At 37.2% G+C, this 22464-nt stretch overlaps 2 protein-coding genes across 2 annotated transcripts in view; one reads left to right on the top strand and one right to left on the bottom strand.

The window, feature by feature from the left end:
• The window catches only part of LOC126366160 (protein O-mannosyl-transferase TMTC1-like), a 247103-nt gene that overhangs the window by 111734 nt on the left and 112905 nt on the right, over nt 1-22464 (bottom strand). The gene's annotated exons all lie outside the window — the stretch shown is intronic.
• Nucleotides 457-4122, top strand: LOC126366148 (uncharacterized protein K02A2.6-like). Its single transcript, XM_050009092.1, has 2 exons — nt 457-734; nt 1103-4122. The coding sequence occupies exon 2, from the start codon at nt 1251-1253 to the stop codon at nt 3858-3860; it is 2610 nt and encodes an 869-aa protein (XP_049865049.1). The 5' UTR covers nt 457-734; nt 1103-1250; the 3' UTR covers nt 3861-4122.

Raw genomic sequence — 22464 nt, forward strand, 5'->3', positions numbered from 1 at the left:
GAGCAAGATACAGACGCAATCGGCGTCACTTAATCAAATGTGAGAATGCGGAATGTAGCAACATAAAAAATGAAGCGCAGAGTGTAGGCGACAGTGTGAATCCCAACAAAGATGAATGCGTACCGGAGGCTCCTCCATTAAATAAACAGTTATACTTGAAACCAGACTCAATTAAAGAAGAAAATTCAAATCAATTGGGATCCACAATGCCGCCCCCGCGATACAGAAGACCTATTACCCGTAGTTTCGCAAAGAAGCTCAATTTGGAAATAGATTAAAAATTAATTATATATAGTAACTAATTTTAAGGGGTGGTGGATTAGGATTATAACAAGTTATTATGTAAGTTTTAAAAGGGGGAAATGTAGTGGTGGGTATTTGTAAAAGACTTGTCTTATAAAATAAATCAGTTGTTGTCCGAACGTCGCGTGTTTCATTGCAATCACAACAAAAACTATGTTTGTTCAAAGTGTGGTATCATTGGACATTTGCGGAGAGTGTGCACGGTGCAGAGAGCGGGGCAGCAGGGGGGCAGTCGACCCCGTATGCAAAGGGGTGGACCTGGAGGCATGGGTAGCACACGGGCTCACTATGTGCACGGCGAGGAGGTGCCCGAATGTAGAAGATGCACCGACAGTGGCGGCGCCGGCGCGGGGGCCATCGTTGAGGAAAGTTATAACGACGACGATTATGAGGAGCCAGTAATGCAAATGTCATTGAGCAATTACAGACCGGTTAGTTTACCTATTTTAGTAGAAACACATGAAATTGTTATGGAAATTGATACAGGGTCAGCGTTGTCGTGTATTAGTAAAAGTACATATGATCGATTGTTCTCTCATTTACCTATTATGGAATGTCAATTGAGTCTTACTTTTTATGACGGTAGTAAAGTAAAACCGTTAGGTTATATTGAGACTACAGTGAATTACGACAGGTGTAGCAAAAAATTGGACTTATATGTCATTGAAAAGGGGGTTACATCATTGTTGGGGCGTCAATGGCTGTCAGAACTGAATATATCTATTCCAAAATTTTATGTAAATAATGTAAAAGAAAATAGTGGCAATGTAATGACGGAGGTCTATGAATTAATTTCCAGATACCCTAAATTATTTGATGGCGAGTTGGGGCGTTTCAATGGTGGCAAGGCGAGGCTACACGTGCGCACGGACGCGGTCCCGGTGTACTGCCGCGCGCGGCCGCTGCCGTACGCGCTGCGTGAGCGCGTCGACTCCGAGCTGGACGCTATGCTGGCGGCTGGCGTGGTCAAGCCCGTCGACTGCTCCGACTGGGCCACACCGCTTGTAGTGGTCAGCAAGCCCGACGGAGCCATTCGGATATGCGCAGATTATAAGGTGACATTGAATCGTTACTTATCGATCGACAAGTTTCCTGTGCCCAAGATTGACGATTTGTTAACTAATTTAGGAGGTTGTCAGTACTTTAGTAATATTGACCTGTCTCAAGCGTACAATCAAATTGAACTTGATAATGACTCTAAAAAGTATACGGTTATCAATACCCATAGGGGTTTGTTTATGTACAATAGATTGGTGTTCGGACTGGCTTCTAGTCCGGGAATATTTCAGAGAATGATGATAAATCTTTTAGGAGATATACCTAATGTAGTTATATTTTTAGATGATGTTTTAATTGCAACTGAAACGAAAGAAAAGCATTTTAAAATATTAGATATGGTTCTGCGTCGATTGGTGGAATACGGAATGAAAGTTAAAAAAGAAAAGTGTGCTTTTCTTGTAAGTAACGTCAAGTATTTGGGCTATGTAATCGATAAAAATGGAATACGGGCGGATCAGGACAAAATAAAAGCAATTGTGGAATTAAAAAGTCCCAGGGATGTTTCGGAATTGAGATCTTTTATCGGAATGGTAAATTTTTACAGCAGATTTATTAAAAACCTGAGTACTTACTTAAATCCGTTGTATAATTTACTAAAGAAATGTGTGAAATGGTACTGGGGCGAGGAACAAAAGCACGCTTTTTCCCAAGTTAAACGTTTGTTGAGTGAAACAATTATATTAACTCATTACGATGGGAGTCGACCCATGATAGTGACTTGTGACGCGTCAGCGCACGGGCTGGGGGCCGTGCTGGCGCAGCGCGACGCGGAGGGGCGCGAGCGGCCCGTGGCGTGCGTGTCGCGCGCGCTCACGCCCGCCGAGCTCAACTACAGCCAGATCCAGAAGGAGGCTTTGGCTATCGTGTATGCCGTGAAGAAATTCCATCAATATCTGTTTGCACGTCATTTTACTTTACGAACAGACCACAAACCATTGGTTACTATTTTCGGCCCCCATCAAGGTATACCGAATATGACATCTAGTAGGCTACAAAGATGGGCATTAATTTTATCCGCGTATAACTTTGGTATAGAATATGTAAACACGGAAAAAAATGTGGCGGATGCTTTATCGCGGATGTTAATGAAACATAAAGAAACCCAAGTGAGCGAGTACAATGAGCTGCCCGAGCAAACATACCTACACTTCGCATCGGATGCTTTATTATTAGATTATACACAAATTAAACGGGAAACCGCAAATGATTGTGTATTGAGCAGGGTGCTTAGTTACATAAGAGACGGATGGCCTCATAAAATGGATATGAAAGAACTGCAACCCTTTTTCACTAGAAAAAACGAGTTGTATGAAGAAATGGGCTGCATCATGTGGGGTTATCGTGTAGTCATACCTAGGTCATGTACAGGGAAAGTTTTAAAAGAGTTACATGATTCTCATATGGGGATTGTAAAAACGAAGCAGGTAGCGCGTAGTTACGTGTGGTGGCCAGGGTTAGACGAGGTAGTGGAGGACGTGTGCCGCGCATGCGCCGTGTGCGCCAGTGTGGCGGACGCCCCGCCTGCGCACACGCCGCGCAGCTGGCCATGGCCTGCACGTCCCTGGACCAGATTACATATGGACTTTCTTGGCCCATTTAATGGAATTTTGTACTTCGTTACTATTGATGCAGGGTCAAAGTGGATTGAAATTTCGAAAATAAACAATACATCGGCAAAAAGTGTAATTATCAATTTACGAGATATGTTTGCTAGATTTGGCTTACCAAAGCAAATAGTAAGTGATAATGGTCCACCATTTAGTAGCGCAGAATTTTCATTGTTTTTGAAAAGTAATGGTATTGAGCATATTACGGCGGCGCCATATCACCCCGCATCTAATGGCGCGGCGGAAAATGCGGTGAAAACTTGTAAAAAAGTAATAAAAAAAGCGTACGCTCAAGGGGTAGATGTCGAAACAGCTTTAAATAGGTATTTGTTGATGTATAGGAATACTGAACACAGTACAACAGGTGTAAGCCCAGCCAAATTGTTGCAAGGACGATCGCTACGCACCAGACTGGACTGTTTGAAGCCAGAGCGTGATTGTCACGTTCAAGCCGCTCAACGACGACAAGAGAGGGCGGTAGGAGGGGTTGTGAGGGAGTTTAAAGAGGGAGCAGGGATATGGTATCGCAGCTATCGTCCAGGCAAAGATAAGTGGTTGGCAGGGAAAATAGTAAAAAAGTTAGGCAGTACAAACTATGAGTTAGAAACGTCAGAGGGCACTAATATACATAGACATGTCGATCAGATAAGAGTGCGTTCTTTGTCATCAATTAGTTGTCCTCCGCGGAGCAGCGGCCTGTCGCCTCAGTCTGTATTGGTATGTCCGAGTGGCTCGGCGGACAGCGGCGGTGCTGGCGGCGCCGCCGGCAGCGTAGCGGCTGGCGAGCGGCCGCGTGCGGCGGATGCGCCGGACCCTGCCCTCATTGATACGCATACTCGACCTTTAAGAACTCGTAGGCCACCAAGATATTATGGTTTTGAAATAGATTAAGATGGTATTAGATTGTAAAGTAATAATAAGTTATATAATTTAGCTACTGTTTTGAGTTATTTATTTTGTAATAAGATGTGTATACTGTAGAGGACTTTCAAGATGATTTTGTAAGATTCGTTAGTAAGGAGTAGATATTTTAATATAGATATTAGAATAAGGGTGGAGGTGTAATGTAGGTATTAGGTTAATTATCTTTTATAATGTAACGTATTATGTAGGTAGTCAGCGAGAGCCAGTTTCGATTATAACGGTGTTACGAGATGTTGGTTTTATTTGGAGCTCCCTAATTCCCGACTCACGAATCACTTACTGCCTAATCATTAAACTAATAACACAAAACCAATTGTAGATCTCCACAAATAGCGACAACATAGAAGTATTAGGTGAGAGAAAAAAATCTAAGAAAATAGAAAGAGAAAGAAACACGCACCGCTTACAGTGTTAGCCTAATAAGTTTAAAGAACAACAAATAATAAACTAATTTTAACTAATATTGCACATTAAGAAATTGCCGGTTTATCAATCGTCTCGCCACTTCACAACCAGTATCATATAATTCCAAATGAAGTGTTTGACTGAGAGTATTAAAGCGGTTACACGTTAAACGTAACTTAAAAGCACTTAAATATTATGTCGCTCTCAACTCATTAGTTTCAGAAGCACCACTCCAGACGGTTTCTTCTCGACATATTATCTTGGGGTAAATTAAAAATTTTAGGGGTCAAAACGCTGCGTCACGTGATTGACGCAACCGCAGGGGGATACGGGGCGGAGGGGAAGAGCGGGTGAGAGGTGATTAATTCGTTTAATTAAAACGGGATCGAACGTGTGCTCGCATATTTGTAATTAAAATTATTTTTCATCGGCTCCAGAGTACGGCTGTTGACGTCATTAATTATCATGGCGCACAATTATCGCGAGCGGATAAGTGGAGCGATCGGCTCGCGTGGAGATTAAAATCATTTTAATTTCATTAACGATGCGACCGATGACTTTGAGAATTTATTAATTGCTATCACTTTTACTGTTACACCCATGTTTATATAATAATATAGTAAGTATACATTGTAACGCCTGCCGCGTTTTACTACTGAGTGTAATTGCTCTTGTTTTTCTGTTAGGAACTATCAAAAAGTTATCATTGAAAACACTTAAAAACTACTGCTTAAAACTAAAATATTATTACATAAATAAACATATACTAATTAATTTAACAAAACATATCTATTTACAAAATAATTCCGTTAATATTGTACGACTTTAATAATTATCACATTGCGTAGGTAGCCGTACCTACATTCCACAGCCGAGCCGTTACTCTTCCGGTCGGATGTTCGACACAATCCTTCTGCCTTTGTAGCGAGAACACCTCGATTACTCGTATATTTTTTAAATACGTTTTTTTACTAATTTTGTCTACGATATAATAATTTATAGTGTTGTGTTATCCCCATTAATTGGGTAAGTGTAGCAATTACTATTTTTATTAGTTTAAATATCAACGTAGACTAGTACATGCTTTCTTTGTTCATTGCATGACTGTCATTTTTCATAATCATCGGGTAAATGTATTTTCACGCTTTAGTGCTTATTTTATATCATAATTAGCAATCTTTTATGTTCAAAACAACATTTAAATTGTCAATTTTTCTAAATTAATTCTACTTAACCAACTTAAAGTTATCTTTGTACCTAAGTACTTTCCTTGTTTAAATAATTCTTAAATGGAACAATATTAATGTACAAAATACGTTTAATATCGTTGCTATTAAAATTATTCAGCTTAAAATATTCAATTTTACTATTTTTTTAGATAGTTTTTTAAAACAACTACCTACCATAAATTTATCTTGTTCTTTGTTCTTTTTCTAAATTTATTTTGCTAAATTCACTTTTATTGTGTGTAATTTGCTGACAGCCACATCTTAGATTGCTAAGCTTGCTTGCTATCCACTTCCCATCTTCAATCAAGCTAAGGAATCGGCATGTGGCAGTCAGACTGGGAATTCGGACAATTCTTGAAATGACTAATTCCGGTTTCCAGGGTTCACCCTTCGAGTTCTACAACCGCAGGACCCACTACCGGTCCTGTACTTACCTCTACCGCTTCACCTTTCGGGTTCTACAACCCGCTGGATCCACTTTCGGTCCTGTACTTACCCCACCGTTTCTGCTGCCCTGCTGCGCGCGCCGGTGTACCCCGTGTCGTCGTGGGAAGAGTTACAGGGAAGTGGTAGTTTTCCTACTGCACCAAGGGTGCTCAGCCAGTATCAAATTACCTGCGACCCAGAGATCCGATCTATGTACTTGCTAGGGATTTAATGTCAATAAACTTGGTTTTATTTCTATATACCGTTTTATTTACCCTAGTAAGTACAACCTATTTGATTCGCGTGATAAGAACGTGACAATGGCGCCCAACTAAGGAAATACTGAGCTGAGTATCCTTTTTGCTGGTTTTGGCATTTTTGGTCATCTTTGGTGTTGGTCTGATTATTTTGTCTAGCTTTAAGTGAATTGTAACTACAACTTTTGTGTGCTGTGGTTGCTTTGTGGGAATACCTTACTATTTCTCTTTCAAGGTGATTGCATACAATTAAAAACTCAAAATCGAACCTACCACATCGCACAGAAGGAAAACTTTGATTTTGCACTGCCAACCTCTGTCTACCCCTGTGTTTTAATTGTTGTGTACTTTTGATAGTAGCATTTGTTTTCTTGTTATTTTCCTTCTGCCGTTTGTTGTGTTTTAGTTATTAAGACTTCAGGTACTTGCAACACTTACTCAAAAAAATAACTATACAACTAAACTAATTACAATTTAAACATAAAGTAATAGAGATGTCTCGTCCAATTAAATATTTATCACTTCAGAAAGATGAACTCCTATATGAAGTTCAATTGCGCGGTAAGAGTGGCAGTTCGGTTGTTGAACTTCGCAGGCTAATCGTGGATTTGGCGAAGGAGCAGGCCGCTGAAGACATATTGGAGTCTCATTTGGAAGCTCCAGAAGATTTGGCATGTCAAGGATTTAAACTTACAAACTATTCTAAATAATTATATCTAAACTTAATAAACAAAAAATTACCTAACTAAAATAAAACTTTCTATATTTACAAAACTTCCTTGCTGGGATGGAAGTGAGAGAAAAACATAGAATCCCCCAGCTGCTTACTAATTCTCGAGCAGACTGTAAGAGTCAGTCAAGAGATTGATGTGTAATACCATCAAACGCCTTAGGCCTGCCAAAAACTTAAATCTTGAGCATGGCATGCGTCTTCTAATATCTTCTAATATTCTCTAAAAATACCTTACATACTACCTTAAAAAAAAAAAAAAACTAAAACTACACTTACTAAAACTATACTAAAAAATCCAAAACTAGCCTAAAACAATGTCTTACTTACTAAAACTACCTACCGTCTTAAATATATTTACTTATATATAGTATTTCTAATTTTTTTTTTTACAAAAAAAAAATATTGAATCTCCAGGCCCTACCCCTAGGACATTCTATTTATTTTATCTTCGGCCCTACCCCGAAGATAAGAAAATTATACTATAAAAAGAAAAAAAAAAAAAACGGTTACCTTAAATCTCCTATTGATTACGTGTGAGTACTAAGCTGCGGTTAAAAGTCTAGTACTCTTTTTGGAAAGGACGCAGTCACTTAAAACGAAATAAGATAACTGTTTGTGTGTGAAAGGGATGAAAGAAAGTAGGGGGGTGAATGGAAGGGTTGAAATGAATGTGTACCACGTAATTTTTAGAATGGTCAATAGTAAGAAGGACAGACTAGGTTACATTTTAGTCAGCGGATTTTCTTAGCGAAAATCCTACCCAAAAAAGGGGGGTATGTAACGCCTGCCGCGTTTTACTACTGAGTGTAATTGCTCTTGTTTTTCTGTTAGGAACTATCAAAAAGTTATCATTGAAAACACTTAAAAACTACTGCTTAAAACTAAAATATTATTACATAAATAAACATATACTAATTAATTTAACAAAACATATCTATTTACAAAATAATTCCGTTAATATTGTACGACTTTAATAATTATCACATTGCGTAGGTAGCCGTACCTACATTCCACAGCCGAGCCGTTACTCTTCCGGTCGGATGTTCGACACAATCCTTCTGCCTTTGTAGCGAGAACACCTCGATTACTCGTATATTTTTTAAATACGTTTTTTTACTAATTTTGTCTACGATATAATAATTTATAGTGTTGTGTTATCCCCATTAATTGGGTAAGTGTAGCAATTACTATTTTTATTAGTTTAAATATCAACGTAGACTAGTACATGCTTTCTTTGTTCATTGCATGACTGTCATTTTTCATAATCATCGGGTAAATGTATTTTCACGCTTTAGTGCTTATTTTATATCATAATTAGCAATCTTTTATGTTCAAAACAACATTTAAATTGTCAATTTTTCTAAATTAATTCTACTTAACCAACTTAAAGTTATCTTTGTACCTAAGTACTTTCCTTGTTTAAATAATTCTTAAATGGAACAATATTAATGTACAAAATACGTTTAATATCGTTGCTATTAAAATTATTCAGCTTAAAATATTCAATTTTACTATTTTTTTAGATAGTTTTTTAAAACAACTACCTACCATAAATTTATCTTGTTCTTTGTTCTTTTTCTAAATTTATTTTGCTAAATTCACTTTTATTGTGTGTAATTTGCTGACAGCCACATCTTAGATTGCTAAGCTTGCTTGCTATCCACTTCCCATCTTCAATCAAGCTAAGGAATCGGCATGTGGCAGTCAGACTGGGAATTCGGACAATTCTTGAAATGACTAATTCCGGTTTCCAGGGTTCACCCTTCGAGTTCTACAACCGCAGGACCCACTACCGGTCCTGTACTTACCTCTACCGCTTCACCTTTCGGGTTCTACAACCCGCTGGATCCACTTTCGGTCCTGTACTTACCCCACCGTTTCTGCTGCCCTGCTGCGCGCGCCGGTGTACCCCGTGTCGTCGTGGGAAGAGTTACAGGGAAGTGGTAGTTTTCCTACTGCACCAAGGGTGCTCAGCCAGTATCAAATTACCTGCGACCCAGAGATCCGATCTATGTACTTGCTAGGGATTTAATGTCAATAAACTTGGTTTTATTTCTATATACCGTTTTATTTACCCTAGTAAGTACAACCTATTTGATTCGCGTGATAAGAACGTGACAACATTATTTCACATCTGTTCATACAAGACACGAACGTAATTTCACAGCTCAAATCGACTTTGACAGACGTGATATTGTATCGCTCATGACGTATAGAATATTACTTTCTATACACACAGCAATATAATACATATTAAATATAAGTAACAGTACAGCTACCTATTTCAGTTATGAACAGAGAAATTCCTCTCACAAATCTATACAAAAGAGGAATAAAAAAAATAATTAATAGAATTTTAAAAATGTATGTATGACCATGAAATAATTTTACATGCGTATAATAATTTTATTACGTAACTTTTTCTTAATTTAGTAATGTTTTTAATTTATAATTTCTATGTTATTGTATAATATACTACAATAGATCACCCTTCAATCAATCAATAATACTTTATTGCACAACGACATAAATAAATGAATATGAATATGAAAGGGGCACTGAAATATCGGAATGGAATCCGAATACTCATGTAGTCAATATTCACAATTTTTCACAAGTTTTATTGTCCGAACATTTCAAATATGTCCGACACGACATTGATGGATATATCCAGCTGTCAAATGTTCATTGAAAAATGCATTTTGGACCACCTGTTCCCCCTGACCCCCCTTGTCCCCCATTAGCCCCCGTGGGCTTCCACCCACACGTCACGCTACATCCGGCGCGGCAGGAAATAGAATTTTGTGGCGCCATCTCGCTTATTGACAGCATGTGACGCAGTGGCCGGCTTTTTACGACACGCCTCCAAATAAATGTTGTATAAAGTAATATAATAAATGTACATATTTGAAATAAGTTAACATAGCAGTGAGCTCGTATCTTCGAAGGGGTAGGCAGATGTGCATTCCTCGCCAGCTATGTTTTGACACATATTTAAAGTTAGGCAAGAAGAAATCTCAAAGGACAGCCACGGCATGTCCGAGTTACGAAAATTCAAAGTTTTTCTTTTCATGCCACACATGAAACATTATTTGTTGATATGTCCGATATAAAAACTTCTCCGTTGATAGAGAGGACCCTAACCCGAGTACCCGTGGCTGAATGAATGTGGACCGGTGCCTGCTTTCATGCCGAACGGGTAATCGAACACCTGCCTCTCGGAGAGGGTATAAAATCTGACAGCGGTCGTTCGCGAACGTGGGCTACAGAAAACGCGTCGAAAAATAAACTTCATTTTTACATTTACTCTCTCTAAAGCAGAAAAATCATAGGTACTTCAATGAAAGATTGGATTTTAAAATGATTATAAGCATGAAGATTATAAGTTTAAGTATTTAATTTTTTTGAAATGTGCTGCCTTATTGACACAATAGTTAACTTACAACTTTAAGATCATAAGATGCCTTCTGAAATCCAAAACCTATTTGACTATTGTGTCTCGAAATCTGAGCTTTGCTGGAAAGAGACTTTTAAAAACACGTATTTTAATTTAACAAGACTCGAAAGACTCGACTTTTACTCGAAAGCTATAATGTTTCTCTTTTGTTTTGTATTTTGTTTTTTCCTGTTTGTGCAATAAAGTATTTGTTATGTTATGTTTGTTTTAATGTGGGATGTGTTGCACAACGCAGCACGCTGGGGCTCCGTCATCATTATAATTATTATAAAACCTACGGCTCCAAACTATGGTACATTATTTTGTTACAAACTCAAAAGACTGTGTAACAATACATTGTTGTATATTACACGCAAACTTGGAAGCCCCAAGCGCACCCTATTTGGCGCGAATACCACAAAAATGTTCAATCCGCTTTCGGGGCGTAACACCTAAATAAGTTGGAAACTTACTCCGGTGAACTCCGGCCCTCTTAGTGGAGTTTATTTATTTTACCCTCCCAGCTCTCCGACTAGCCCGCCGAGGGACTCCCAGAGGCCCTGATTTGTTATCACTTACAATACCAACAAACGTTATATTAAGAATTTTCTGGGATAGAATACGCTGGTTTATTGAGGCCAGTATGAAACGCTTACACGCAATTGCTCCCAAGTTGTCGGTACTTAGCCGACAAGAACCGTAGAACACGCTCATCTTGCTTATATTTCCACGAATGTCGCTAAAACCGACAGAGGGTTAGTGTCCTTTGTATCCTAATGTACCTTCATATGGGCATGGTTCTTGGTCAGTAGTTCAGGGCTCACGATTAGGAGATTACGGTTTCGAATCCCGGTGGGCAAATGTCACAAAAAACACTTTATGATCTCTAGTTTGCGAAGCCGTTGCTCCCGGTTATTACTTATTGATGTAAGTAATGTAGTTATTACATGTACCATGTCAGGGGTCTTAATAAGTCTGACATTGGAGTACAAAAGAACACGGCAGTAGAAGAAGACCATGAGGTTAAGTATCAAGAGTGGCTGCAAGTTTAAGTCTGTCCCATTAGGAATAACGGACGTTATTCATAGCAAACATCATCAGCAAAACGATATACCTGACTAATAAGGCAATGAGGGACTTTCCAGGCTACTATTCCCAAAAAAACTATAGATGGCGCTGTACAGATTTTGTCTTCAATTAACCTTCTAAGTTCATGGATAACAGATCTTTTTGGGTATAAGGGATGACCTTTATTGTTAAACCCAGGCACAACATATCTTCCATTATTATTATTGCTACAGAATCAGCTTCGTGTGGGAATCACCTAAATTTCCTCGTGGCCTAAATTTCCGCACTGGCCCAACTCCCTTCTCATTTAAAGTACACTCCGGCCCCCCACTCTATGTCAAATCAAATCAAATATACTTTATTGCACAGAACTAAAATTTCAACAATCAGACATGAATACAGTACAACTTGGGCGGCCTTATTGCTCTAGAGCAATTATGTCTGTTAGAATATACAAAAAAATACCTAAATTCATAACTGAAATAGACAAAATACATCTCTTCAAAGTGTCGTTAATAAAATACTTAATTGAAAAATCATTCTCTACGCTGCAGGAGTGTTTAGATACTAATTATTTAATTAACTTAATCTTTATTATTTTTATTCTTGGTTTTCTATTTTCATTGTGTATAATTTTAGGTTGCTGTTGTATTGCCCTTACAGGTTTCCTGTTTGTACTTTCCTCTATTTTTAAGACCTCTGTAAAATATCAGGAATGCAATAAATATCTTATCTTATCTTAAGTAATCGACTTGAATCCTCTTTTATCTAGTAAGTCAAATGACACGTGCTTCTGGAATAAACTTGTGCCTGTCAGTTTCTTCAGGTCAGGACCTCGGAATAAATAAGATAAAAACTAGAGAAAAGAGAATTTGAAAGGTCAAACAAGTTATGGTCCCACGTTCCAATGTATTTATCTGAAAAATAAATGTAGAGCTGTTTAATGCGGACTTTTGGGCAAAAAAGGTACTGTCTTAAAACAGTATTCTGAAAAAAAAAGTTCTTTATGATAAGGTAATGCGAATAAAGAATTTTGAATTTAGAGCATATTCCATTCCATTGTACCTGAGCTTATTGATATCGCAAGACTCCGACTCAAATTTGGTAGGTATTCAATGTGCTTAATTATGAGACATAAAAGTCGTCAGGGAGGTTCCGTACAGGATTGTGTCCAGCAGGGCATCCCACTACTAAAATATTTAAAAATATTATAATATAATCAATAATTATGAAAAAGAAAATAGTAAATAAAAAAATATTTAAAAAATGTAAATAAAATGTAGTGACTAAACACAACACACTACACCACACCACAAATAACACATGACACTAATGAAACACACACTAATGTAATGTGATGAATGAATGTGACGTGTGGTGTAATGTAATGCAAATGTATAAAATGTACATTTATAAAGATAAAAAAAAATAGATTAAGATTAGAATTTTGTATAAAGATTATATTTTTTATAAACGGCAGGACTGCTGCAGTTAGCCTAATATATCAATATTAAATCTTTACGTTTTGACAATAAACATACCCAACTTATATAAAGAGGAATAACAGAATACAAATAACCCTCCTTTTTGCTTCGCCAAAGTCGGGTAATAAATTCACAACTCGCTTTCAAAAACTGTTCTATTATTTGAAATATGAGCTCAAAACGAATTCCCATTATTAATATACATGATATAAAGAAAGAAAGAAAGAAAAAAAGAAAATATTTCCATATAACAAATATATATATTATATAAAATATTATTATTTATTATTATATTATATATTATTATATTATAAATTATTTTTTTATATGTATGTAACATAATAAGATATACGTACATAATAAACAACGTATGTGGTTTTTTGTTATACGTATATGCTGTAGAACATGGAGTACGCGATTTTTTTTTATATAATTTTGTATATTTTTTTTAATTTTTTATATAATTTGTATAAGTGATACATGTGTTAACCACGGCCTCCTTGGTTTTATTGTTTTTTTTTTAAATGTCATTTTTATTATATTCTATTGTCTTTTTTTCTGACTTTGTCAGTCACAATAAAATTCAGAACAGAATGATTGTTTTACTTTTTCGATACATGATGCACTCATAACAAGTGGCCTTTTGTTATGAGGGCATGCACAGAACGACAAAGTAAAACAAACAAATCTGTGCTGATTTTTTTCTGGCTTATATATTTATTCAAATTCAAATTCAAATAATTTATTTTCAGACCATAATAACGTCCAAAAAAAATAATAATAATAATAAACAATAAAAAATAATAAATATTATAAACAAATAAATATTATTATTATTCCTTTAATAAATATTATTTATGCTTACTGGAATTCGCAGACGAGCGCACGTCAAATGAGGCAGGTGCACTGTAGCGACCAAATATGTCATGAACACACGCACAATTCACACGTCTTTCTTTATATGTTAGATTGAATGACGGACTTTCCAGGCTATTCAATAATCGAAGTGCGAGCTGATTGGGTCAGCAAAAAACTTAAATGCTCGAATGCAAGGAACAACGCTTACAAAAGGATTACTATCAAGAATACTAACAAATTGTAGTGTTTCTTCTATATTTACCTTACCGTAGGTTTCTATCAGAGGTAAACACAGCACCAGAATAAACACACCGAGGTTTGCCCCAGGGACTTATCTGAACGAGCCTGCGCTACGCCGCTACGCAGTCTCGTAGCAAATTGCTACGCGCGTAGCAATCTTGTAGCTGAGAAATATTACATCGTAGATAGGTTTCGTTACGTGTCAGGCTTTATTTGTATCTGCTTATAAACTTACACACATATTTCCTTCACGTACTATCATCCCTTTAGGTGAAGGCAGAGCCACTGTCAAATCGTCAGTAACAAATATGATATGTGAAACAGAATATAACGTTGGATTCTCTATCGTGTGGATTGAGAGGTGAATTACCAACCCCATCAACCCTGGTGTCAGGGTTATCACTGAACCGCCATAGGCCCCTGACATGACTCATGTAACGACTACATCCTTACATCAGTAAGTAATAATCGGGACCAACGGCTTAACGTGCCTTCCGAAGCACGGATCATCTTACTTTTGGACAATCAGGTGATCAGCCTGTAATGTCCTAACCAAACTAGGGATCACAAAGTAATTTTTGTGATTTGTCCCCACCTTGATTCGAACCCGGAACCTCCGAATAGTGACCACAACGCTCTTTGATGGGTTTGCTCTTGGCCCCAGACTTGCCCGAAGGCATTGACGAAGCCTAAGATGGAGCGAGCACGCCCAGAAGGTGCCTCTTCACTCTGGCCTTGAAAGCACCCGGGTTATATGCATATGCGGGTTATAGTGTTATGTTCTGTTGTTGGAAATGTTTATTAAGATTTTGTCGCCAGATTACATATCTACCAACATCTAATATTGTTGTACATTGATAATTTTTACTAAATTGAGCACAATATCGGATTAAAAAAAAAATACACAAATGTTTTTATTAAATTTCCGCCAGGAAATATCACTTGATGTCAATTAGAATAACGGTCTGATTTGCCTCGAAAAATTATCGCTACGGTGTTGCTAACACCCTGTATGTACATATATATTCGCCATCTTCAATGACACCATAATATATTGCTTATAATATAAATGAAAATCCACGTATTGGTTTCTTTCTAGTCATTTCAGAAGGTTAATCTTATTGAGCGAGTTAATCTTACATCAGTCGATGATTACCTAACACTTTCATCTATATTTCATAATAAATAAACTCCTAGTTGGACCTTTACACAGGTACATATATCCCCATAATCCCTAAAGATCTAGACAGAATAACAAATCGTTCGAAAACCACTTAAAGCCCCTTTTGATATATGTGTTTAAAGATTTGAGATGTGTAAAGATTATGGTGAATTCGTTCGTAAAGTGGCAAGTGGGGTAAGATAATCCTTTAAGGCCCTATCTCACTAGGATCCCGTGGTGTATGTAGAATGTATGTTGTTGTATAAAGGATACCTCACCCGGTTGCGGTACGCAAGTAATTTCCCGCTGGTGGCGCAACTATGGTGTTTTAGTAAGTACGGTTTATATATTCAAAGTTTTTTCTCTTCGTTGCTAACCACACGCATAAAAATGAACTTTTTATTAAAGCTACTCAGCTGTGCTCACTGCTTCTCATCCCTGTTTAACTATTCAAAGGATAGAGCACACTATACTGGCTGTGAGTACACGCAAAGCCCAGACAACCTTTCAAACATAAATACTAAAGTATATGAGTCATACCAGACAAAGAGCATTTAATGCAAGTAAATATATTTAATGTACCCTAAATAAAGTAATGTCACGGCGTTTACATGAAAAGAGCACTTATAAATATTACTGGTATACATCGCAGACCTTTTGACACGGCTAAAGCATTTACAAAGTTTTTAGTTGAGCCAACGTCGCGACCCTCTTTTGTGTCGCTAGTAAATTGCGAGGATTTTTTATGGAACCAACCGCCGGCTCTTTGAACCATCGCGTTTTATATGAAAAGGAAAATTCATCCTGTTTATAAACAAAGAGGTAGAAAAATACGGAAAGTGAAAAATTGTCGGAGGGAGCGCTGATCATATTTTACTGGAATAATTGCGGAATAGAAGGGTGTTCCGCTCCGTGGACATTTGTCTTGGCTGTTCGCGGCGCGCGCATATAAATTATTAGTTATACACTGCTGTAACTGGAAATAATAATAAATAATATTATTGTTTCTTTGTTTTCACAATAAACTTCCATTAAAGGAACCGTTGCGACTTATTTGCCTGTTCCTGTATGTATTGGATTCTTCCCTGCGGCGTCCATTAGTGCCTACTCGGGTATCGCAACCGTGATCTTTGGAGGGGGACCCCTTTAATGACGAAGATAAAATCTTATCTTTCTTTGACATTTTACATGTGTATTTATGTAATAAAGAATTGTATTGTATACTTGAATCTTCAAGAGTTCCACGCTGCTTATCCTGACATCTCTAAGTTGACTGAGAACCCTGTCAGTAATATGTCAATAATACACGTCTTAAGTGACAAATGAAAGGAAATGGATAAAGCGTGGGTACTTTTCCATCATGCGATGGATGTACGGTCACGAGCATTAATATGTATACACTTTGGTACCATGTCACATTAACTTTTTTGACAAATTGAACTGTAAGTCTCACTAAATGTCAAATATTATGTTAGTGCGACAGAGTCCTAAAGTGGGTACATCATATTGCTCATGACTGTACGATAAGCTGCAAAAGTCCAATCAGTTTCATGCAAAGTAATAAAACTAGTTGCACTTAATACCTCCTGGGTACATGTCGTTTCTGTAATAGACCTAAGACACCTACAAAAACATAAATTTTATAATTATGACAATGTTTCATAATTTCACTTCTCTCTATCCTTAGCATTTATTATTCCCATCTGATGGTGGGGTCTGCCTTCTTCGTACTTCTCTTCCTCATAATAATCATCATAATTTCACCACTGTTGTTTACAAATAAATCGCTGGGCTCAGTGACTGCAGTTTAACTCTTTGATTGTACCTCTGACTAGCCCAATTTTGAATACAGCCTAAGGATTATCTTATGTTCGTTCACAGTGCAATTTTTACACGCCGACGTGAGTCAACAGGCGACATGCGGACTCCTTGTTTTTATGATCTGTGGTCGTATTGTTGGTACTTAACATCTCATTAACTCTTAGCACTTCGTCTAAAGTTAATCTTACAAAATAGCAGCCTACGGAACTATGTTATAATCAATATCTGGGTACAAAATTAATTACACTAAAGTGATTACACACTTCAAGTACATTACGGATATTGGCTTACTTGCCGCTCTAATAATGTAGCTGCTAGTAATAACTATTCTGCCAACTTGGAATAGGTACGCCAAGTTTCTACGAATTTGACTCCGACGCATCGGCGATACAATAACTAGACACCTAATAATAGATGAACAGACTTCATTAACATAGAGAAACTCACGCCCCCCATCTTTAATGGGGTGAACTGAGTCATGGTTATTAAGGACAACTTGCGGTCACTGTTGATACATAGTCATTAACTACTTGGCCGGAATAAAACTTGTTTTGTATGTTGTGTGCAACAAAGTATTTTTGTATTATTTGAACCTAGTTTATTTATCGTTAGTCTTCGTTTTGTAATAACACTGTCGGCGTCTATTTGGTACTATCGGTGATACTCCAAGGTCAACGACCCGACCACTCCAGGTGGCTCCACAAAAATTACATTATAATTTCAAACCCACACGAGCTTATGTTTTAATGATGTTTCAAGAAATTTATTTATGAGATTATCTTTATTTTCCTGGTAAAAAGGCTTACTATCTAACTAATTAAATCAAAACAAAGAAAAAAACTGAACAACATCTAAAAATTAAATTGAGAGAAGTGTGTAAGGATCGTATCAAAAGGAATTTTATAGTTTCTGCTTCCCACGTTGGGAAATAGGCGTGTGTTTATATATGTATAAAAAATATTTGTCCCCTGTGGACATACAGAGAGAATAATAATTAACTAGAGAGCTTGCTGAACAGTCTTTAGGACTCTGTCGCACTAACATATTTGACATTTAGTGAGACTTACAGTTCAATTTGTCAAAAAAGTTAATGTGACATGGTACCAAAGTGTATACATATTAATGCTCGTGCCCGAACATGCGGTTTTACTTTTATGGTCTGTATTTTTTCCAAGAATGGTACGGGAATCGATTTTGACTGCAAATTGTGAGCCGAACAGTCTAACAACTAAATTATGGAGGATGTAGTATCACGTCTATATCCCCGAAGGGGTAGTCAGAGATATACTATAGTACAAACTCCCCCTCCTCGCCACCTATGTTTAAGTTCCATGTAGTGGAAAGCGAGCCTATTGCCTTTAGCCGGGCACAAATCCTGGAAACTACGTGATATCAATTTATCTATGATCCAACCGTAAATTCAAACTCATATTCGAATTTAGTGCTTTAGATCCCGAGCTGGGATTTGAACTGGAAAGCCTGTGTGCCTGCGGCCCGAGGCAAATCTATGAATCAGGTTAAAATTACAAAACATAATCAGATAGAACATTGTTCATTCACAGTAACCTAACTCAGTAGGCTAAATAAATCGATAGTGCATTGCTGCGGTTAAGCGGCGAATAACTAAATTAGCAGGTCGGCTGGCGGATATCGCAATGCGGTAATAATGCCGCCCCTGCACGCGAGCTGGCTTCAACACGCTCGCTATCTTACGGACCTGGCAGCTGCATTGGAAATTAAAATGTTACGAGTATGTGTCGCTATTAAACACAGGACACATTTAATAAACAGCTGTTTTTTTATCTTTGATGGGATTGCTCTAGGCCCCAGACTTGCTCGAAGGTATTGACGAGACCCACGTTGGAAGCCCAGAAGGTGCCTGAACAGGCAAAGGCAAAGGTCAAAGTGAACACTTTGACCTTAAAATACGTCTGGCCTTGAAATATACGTCCCACTGTAATTAGGTACATGTGTCCTCTCATCGATGGATGGAGTAGCTTACTCCACAACGCTGCTCCATTGTCGATTGGTGGAGAAACGATCCAACTAAGAAATTCATTTTCTTAATTTGATCCAATCAGGAGTAGAATAATACGTTATTAAGTAAGTTTAAATTCATATTTTTTGGGGTTATATGTACGGTTTTTACAATAAAATACCAGATAATATTTTGAATTTGACATACAATAAATTTAAAGCTCATGTGAAGCTTACTTTATGTAAAAAAGCTTATTATAAGATTATATGGACTAAATGATAAAAATTTCTGGTATTAAATGTATTCCTCTAGTTATTAAATAACTGCTGCTATTGCAGTTTCTTGTCATTTCTTCTCCTCGGCCATAATACTCTGCGAAATGAAGTAAATTCAAAATTCAAAAATGTTACATTGACCTTTAACAAGTTTATCCGTGATAGTTACGTTGAATAAATGAGTCTGATTTCTGATACGATTTCATGATTTAGTGCCTAAATACATCGACCTTCGATTAGTACCTACTTTAATAAAAAAAGCGGCCAAGTGCGAGTCGGACTCATCCATGAAGGGTTCCGTAGCAGTAAGTAACATAATATAAAAGTTCTTGTAGTTCGTTGTAACTTTCATCGATGTTTTAATATTGCGTATTTAAAAAAAAACTACTCAATAAATTTTTTCAAACCAATTTTTGGTGGAAATGTATATTTTTTAGTTTTGTAATTCTCTTATTTTAGAAGTTACAAGGGGGAGGGGGACACACATTTTACCACTTTGGAAGAATCTCTCGCTAATATTAGAAACCTCAATATAATTTTTGAAGACCTATCCATAGATACACGTATGGGTTTCATAAAAAAAATTACTTTCAGTTCTAAGTATGGGCAACCCCCAAAATGTGTTTTTTTTTTTGTGTGAAAATATTAATTCGGTTCACAATATTAATACATCTACTTACCAAGTTCTAACAGTATAGCTCTTATAGTTTTGTAAAAAAGTGATTGTGACATACGGACGGACGGATAGACATGACGAATCCATAAGGGTTCCGTTTTTGCCATTTGGCTACGGAACCCTAAAAAGCAACCATACCTAAGGCAAGTCGTTAATAATAATTACTGCGGACATTGTACCTCATGCAGACAGAACTAGCACAGCCTATCTGCCTAGTTATGACAATAGCGTGCCGGCATCAAATAAAGCTTGCTCGTGCTAAACGGCCCAATTAGCGACCGCCACAATCGCCACTGAAATACTCGCGACACCGTCTATCTGTATAAATTATTAATGACCACCACTTGCCGAGATATATATTTTTTTTATTCAGGTTAGGGAAATATTATTTGTTACTTTTTGTTTTTTTAACGGCCACCGTGGTCCAGTGGTCCCGGGTTCGAATCCCGTCGGGACAAATCACAAAAATCACTTTGGGATCCCTAGTTTAGTTAAAACATTACAAGGTGATCACCTGATTGTCCAAAAGTAAGATGATTCGTGCTTCGGAAGGCACGTTAAGCCGTTAGTCCCGGTAGCTACTTACTGATGTAAGTACGCGTAGTCGTTACATGAGTCATCTATCCCATGACGAGAGTCAAGCGTTCTTCCATTCAGGCTTCCTCTCTCTCCTTGACATTTATTATTCCCATCTGATGCTGCCTTCTTCGTACTTCTCTTCCACTTCGCTCTATCGGACGTGTCGTTCTCGGAGACATTGCACATACACAGGTCCTTTTTGACCACATCCAGTTAGGCTTTTTATTTTTTTATTTATTTATTAGGCACATCAACAGTACAAACACACAACAATTAATAAAACTTTCTTAAGGCTAGTACTAGTGTTTGCACCAATTACAGACGTGCACAACTTATGTAATTAACATGTATGTAGAATTTGTTTAAAAAAAAGGCTTCCACGATTCGAAATTTAAATTTGCGTGTCTAGTATTAAAACACCATTGGTTTGCTTTTTATTATTGCATTGAAATCTGTGTATTTATAGAGGTGGCAGACGACCGACCTAAGTGGAGTGGGTCAAAGTTATTCTTATTCGATAGCCAGTTGAATTTTGTATGTGATGTATACACAGTTGGGTTTGTCTATTTTAGCCTCTGTTCACCTAATGAGTTTGACTTGTAAACTTACATATATAATTTTTAAGTAATTTAATGTAAGAAAAATAATGAAAGTGGTGGACAGCAGTATGTGATACAATTGAATAAATGAATTGAATTGAAAACCGTCTTTGCCCATTAGCGCTTCTTGTTAAAGTAATTATTTTGTGACCAATAAAATCTATTATCTATCTATAGCAGCTCGAAAGAATTTCGCATGGGCAGGAGGAGGACCTGGTGGTGTAATGGTTAACACGCTCGTCTCGGTTTGACAAGGGCTGCGGGTTCAAGCCGTCCGAGTCAGAAAAAAATTGATTTATATTTCTCTTTGTATTAGCTGTTGTATATGTACAAATACCAAAATTGTATAATTTATTTTACGTGTAACAGCTACATTTGTAGCGTAGCCAACAGCAAAATCCGTAGCCACCACCGTGTTATATTTTACATGTACCTAAAAAAACATGGTTTTTTTCCACCGACTACATGAAATTATAAGTAAACCAAAGAGTGACGAGTCCCAACATGTTTGTTCTCGTTAGAAAAGGTTCCTCCAGTTATTCCTGGCATCTGTGTTACGCAAACATGCTGAGTTTCGACTTTTGATGTTAAAATAACAATGAAAATATACTTTGTAAAATTCTGACGAATATCATAAAAACAGCGCCAAGTTCGTTGGCATGTTGAAACAATATGTACGAAAACAAAGCCTTGGGAGAACGGCCCACGTTTATCTTTTGTGCTTATTTTGAAAGGCAGAACTCTTCTTAACAAGGGCGTTTTGACTTAGTACTTAGACATTCAGAGTTTCCTAGTGTATACAATACAAACATTTACCAGCAGTAACAAAATCTCCAATTGACTGGGGGCTCAACAGGTATCGACCCGCGCCAAATTCCAGCCACTTGTAAGATAACAAGTACTCTTGCGCACCCTTCCAACAATATCTGCGCCAACAAAGCACTAACATCTACATATCACACGTCCCATTTCCCGCTTCATCCATGCAAAAACTTTAATACACGATACCAATGCATGTTTACACGCAAAAAACACGAATAGCGTCGTAAAGTTTGGCAATAAAGTACAAAGTCCCAGGAAATTGAGTTGTGTGCTCGCAAATGCTGGGTTGCCGCTCAATGTGTTATTTCCCCTTTTGATATTAGACATCGCAGTAAAAAGAGGGATACAAAACGGATTCGATAGTCGTAATCCGTAAAAAGTCGGCCATATTGAAACACGTATCCGTAGTGATTTATGTATGATTATGTTTTGACATTTATTGAAATTTTGATTTATTTTATAGCTTAAAACATTGATGTATAATATGTTATTGGCCCCCATTCCTGCAGACACATCTAATTTT

Source organism: Pectinophora gossypiella, chromosome 4, assembly GCF_024362695.1.
Source record: "Pectinophora gossypiella chromosome 4, ilPecGoss1.1, whole genome shotgun sequence".
Classification (NCBI taxonomy): domain Eukaryota; kingdom Metazoa; phylum Arthropoda; class Insecta; order Lepidoptera; family Gelechiidae; genus Pectinophora; species Pectinophora gossypiella.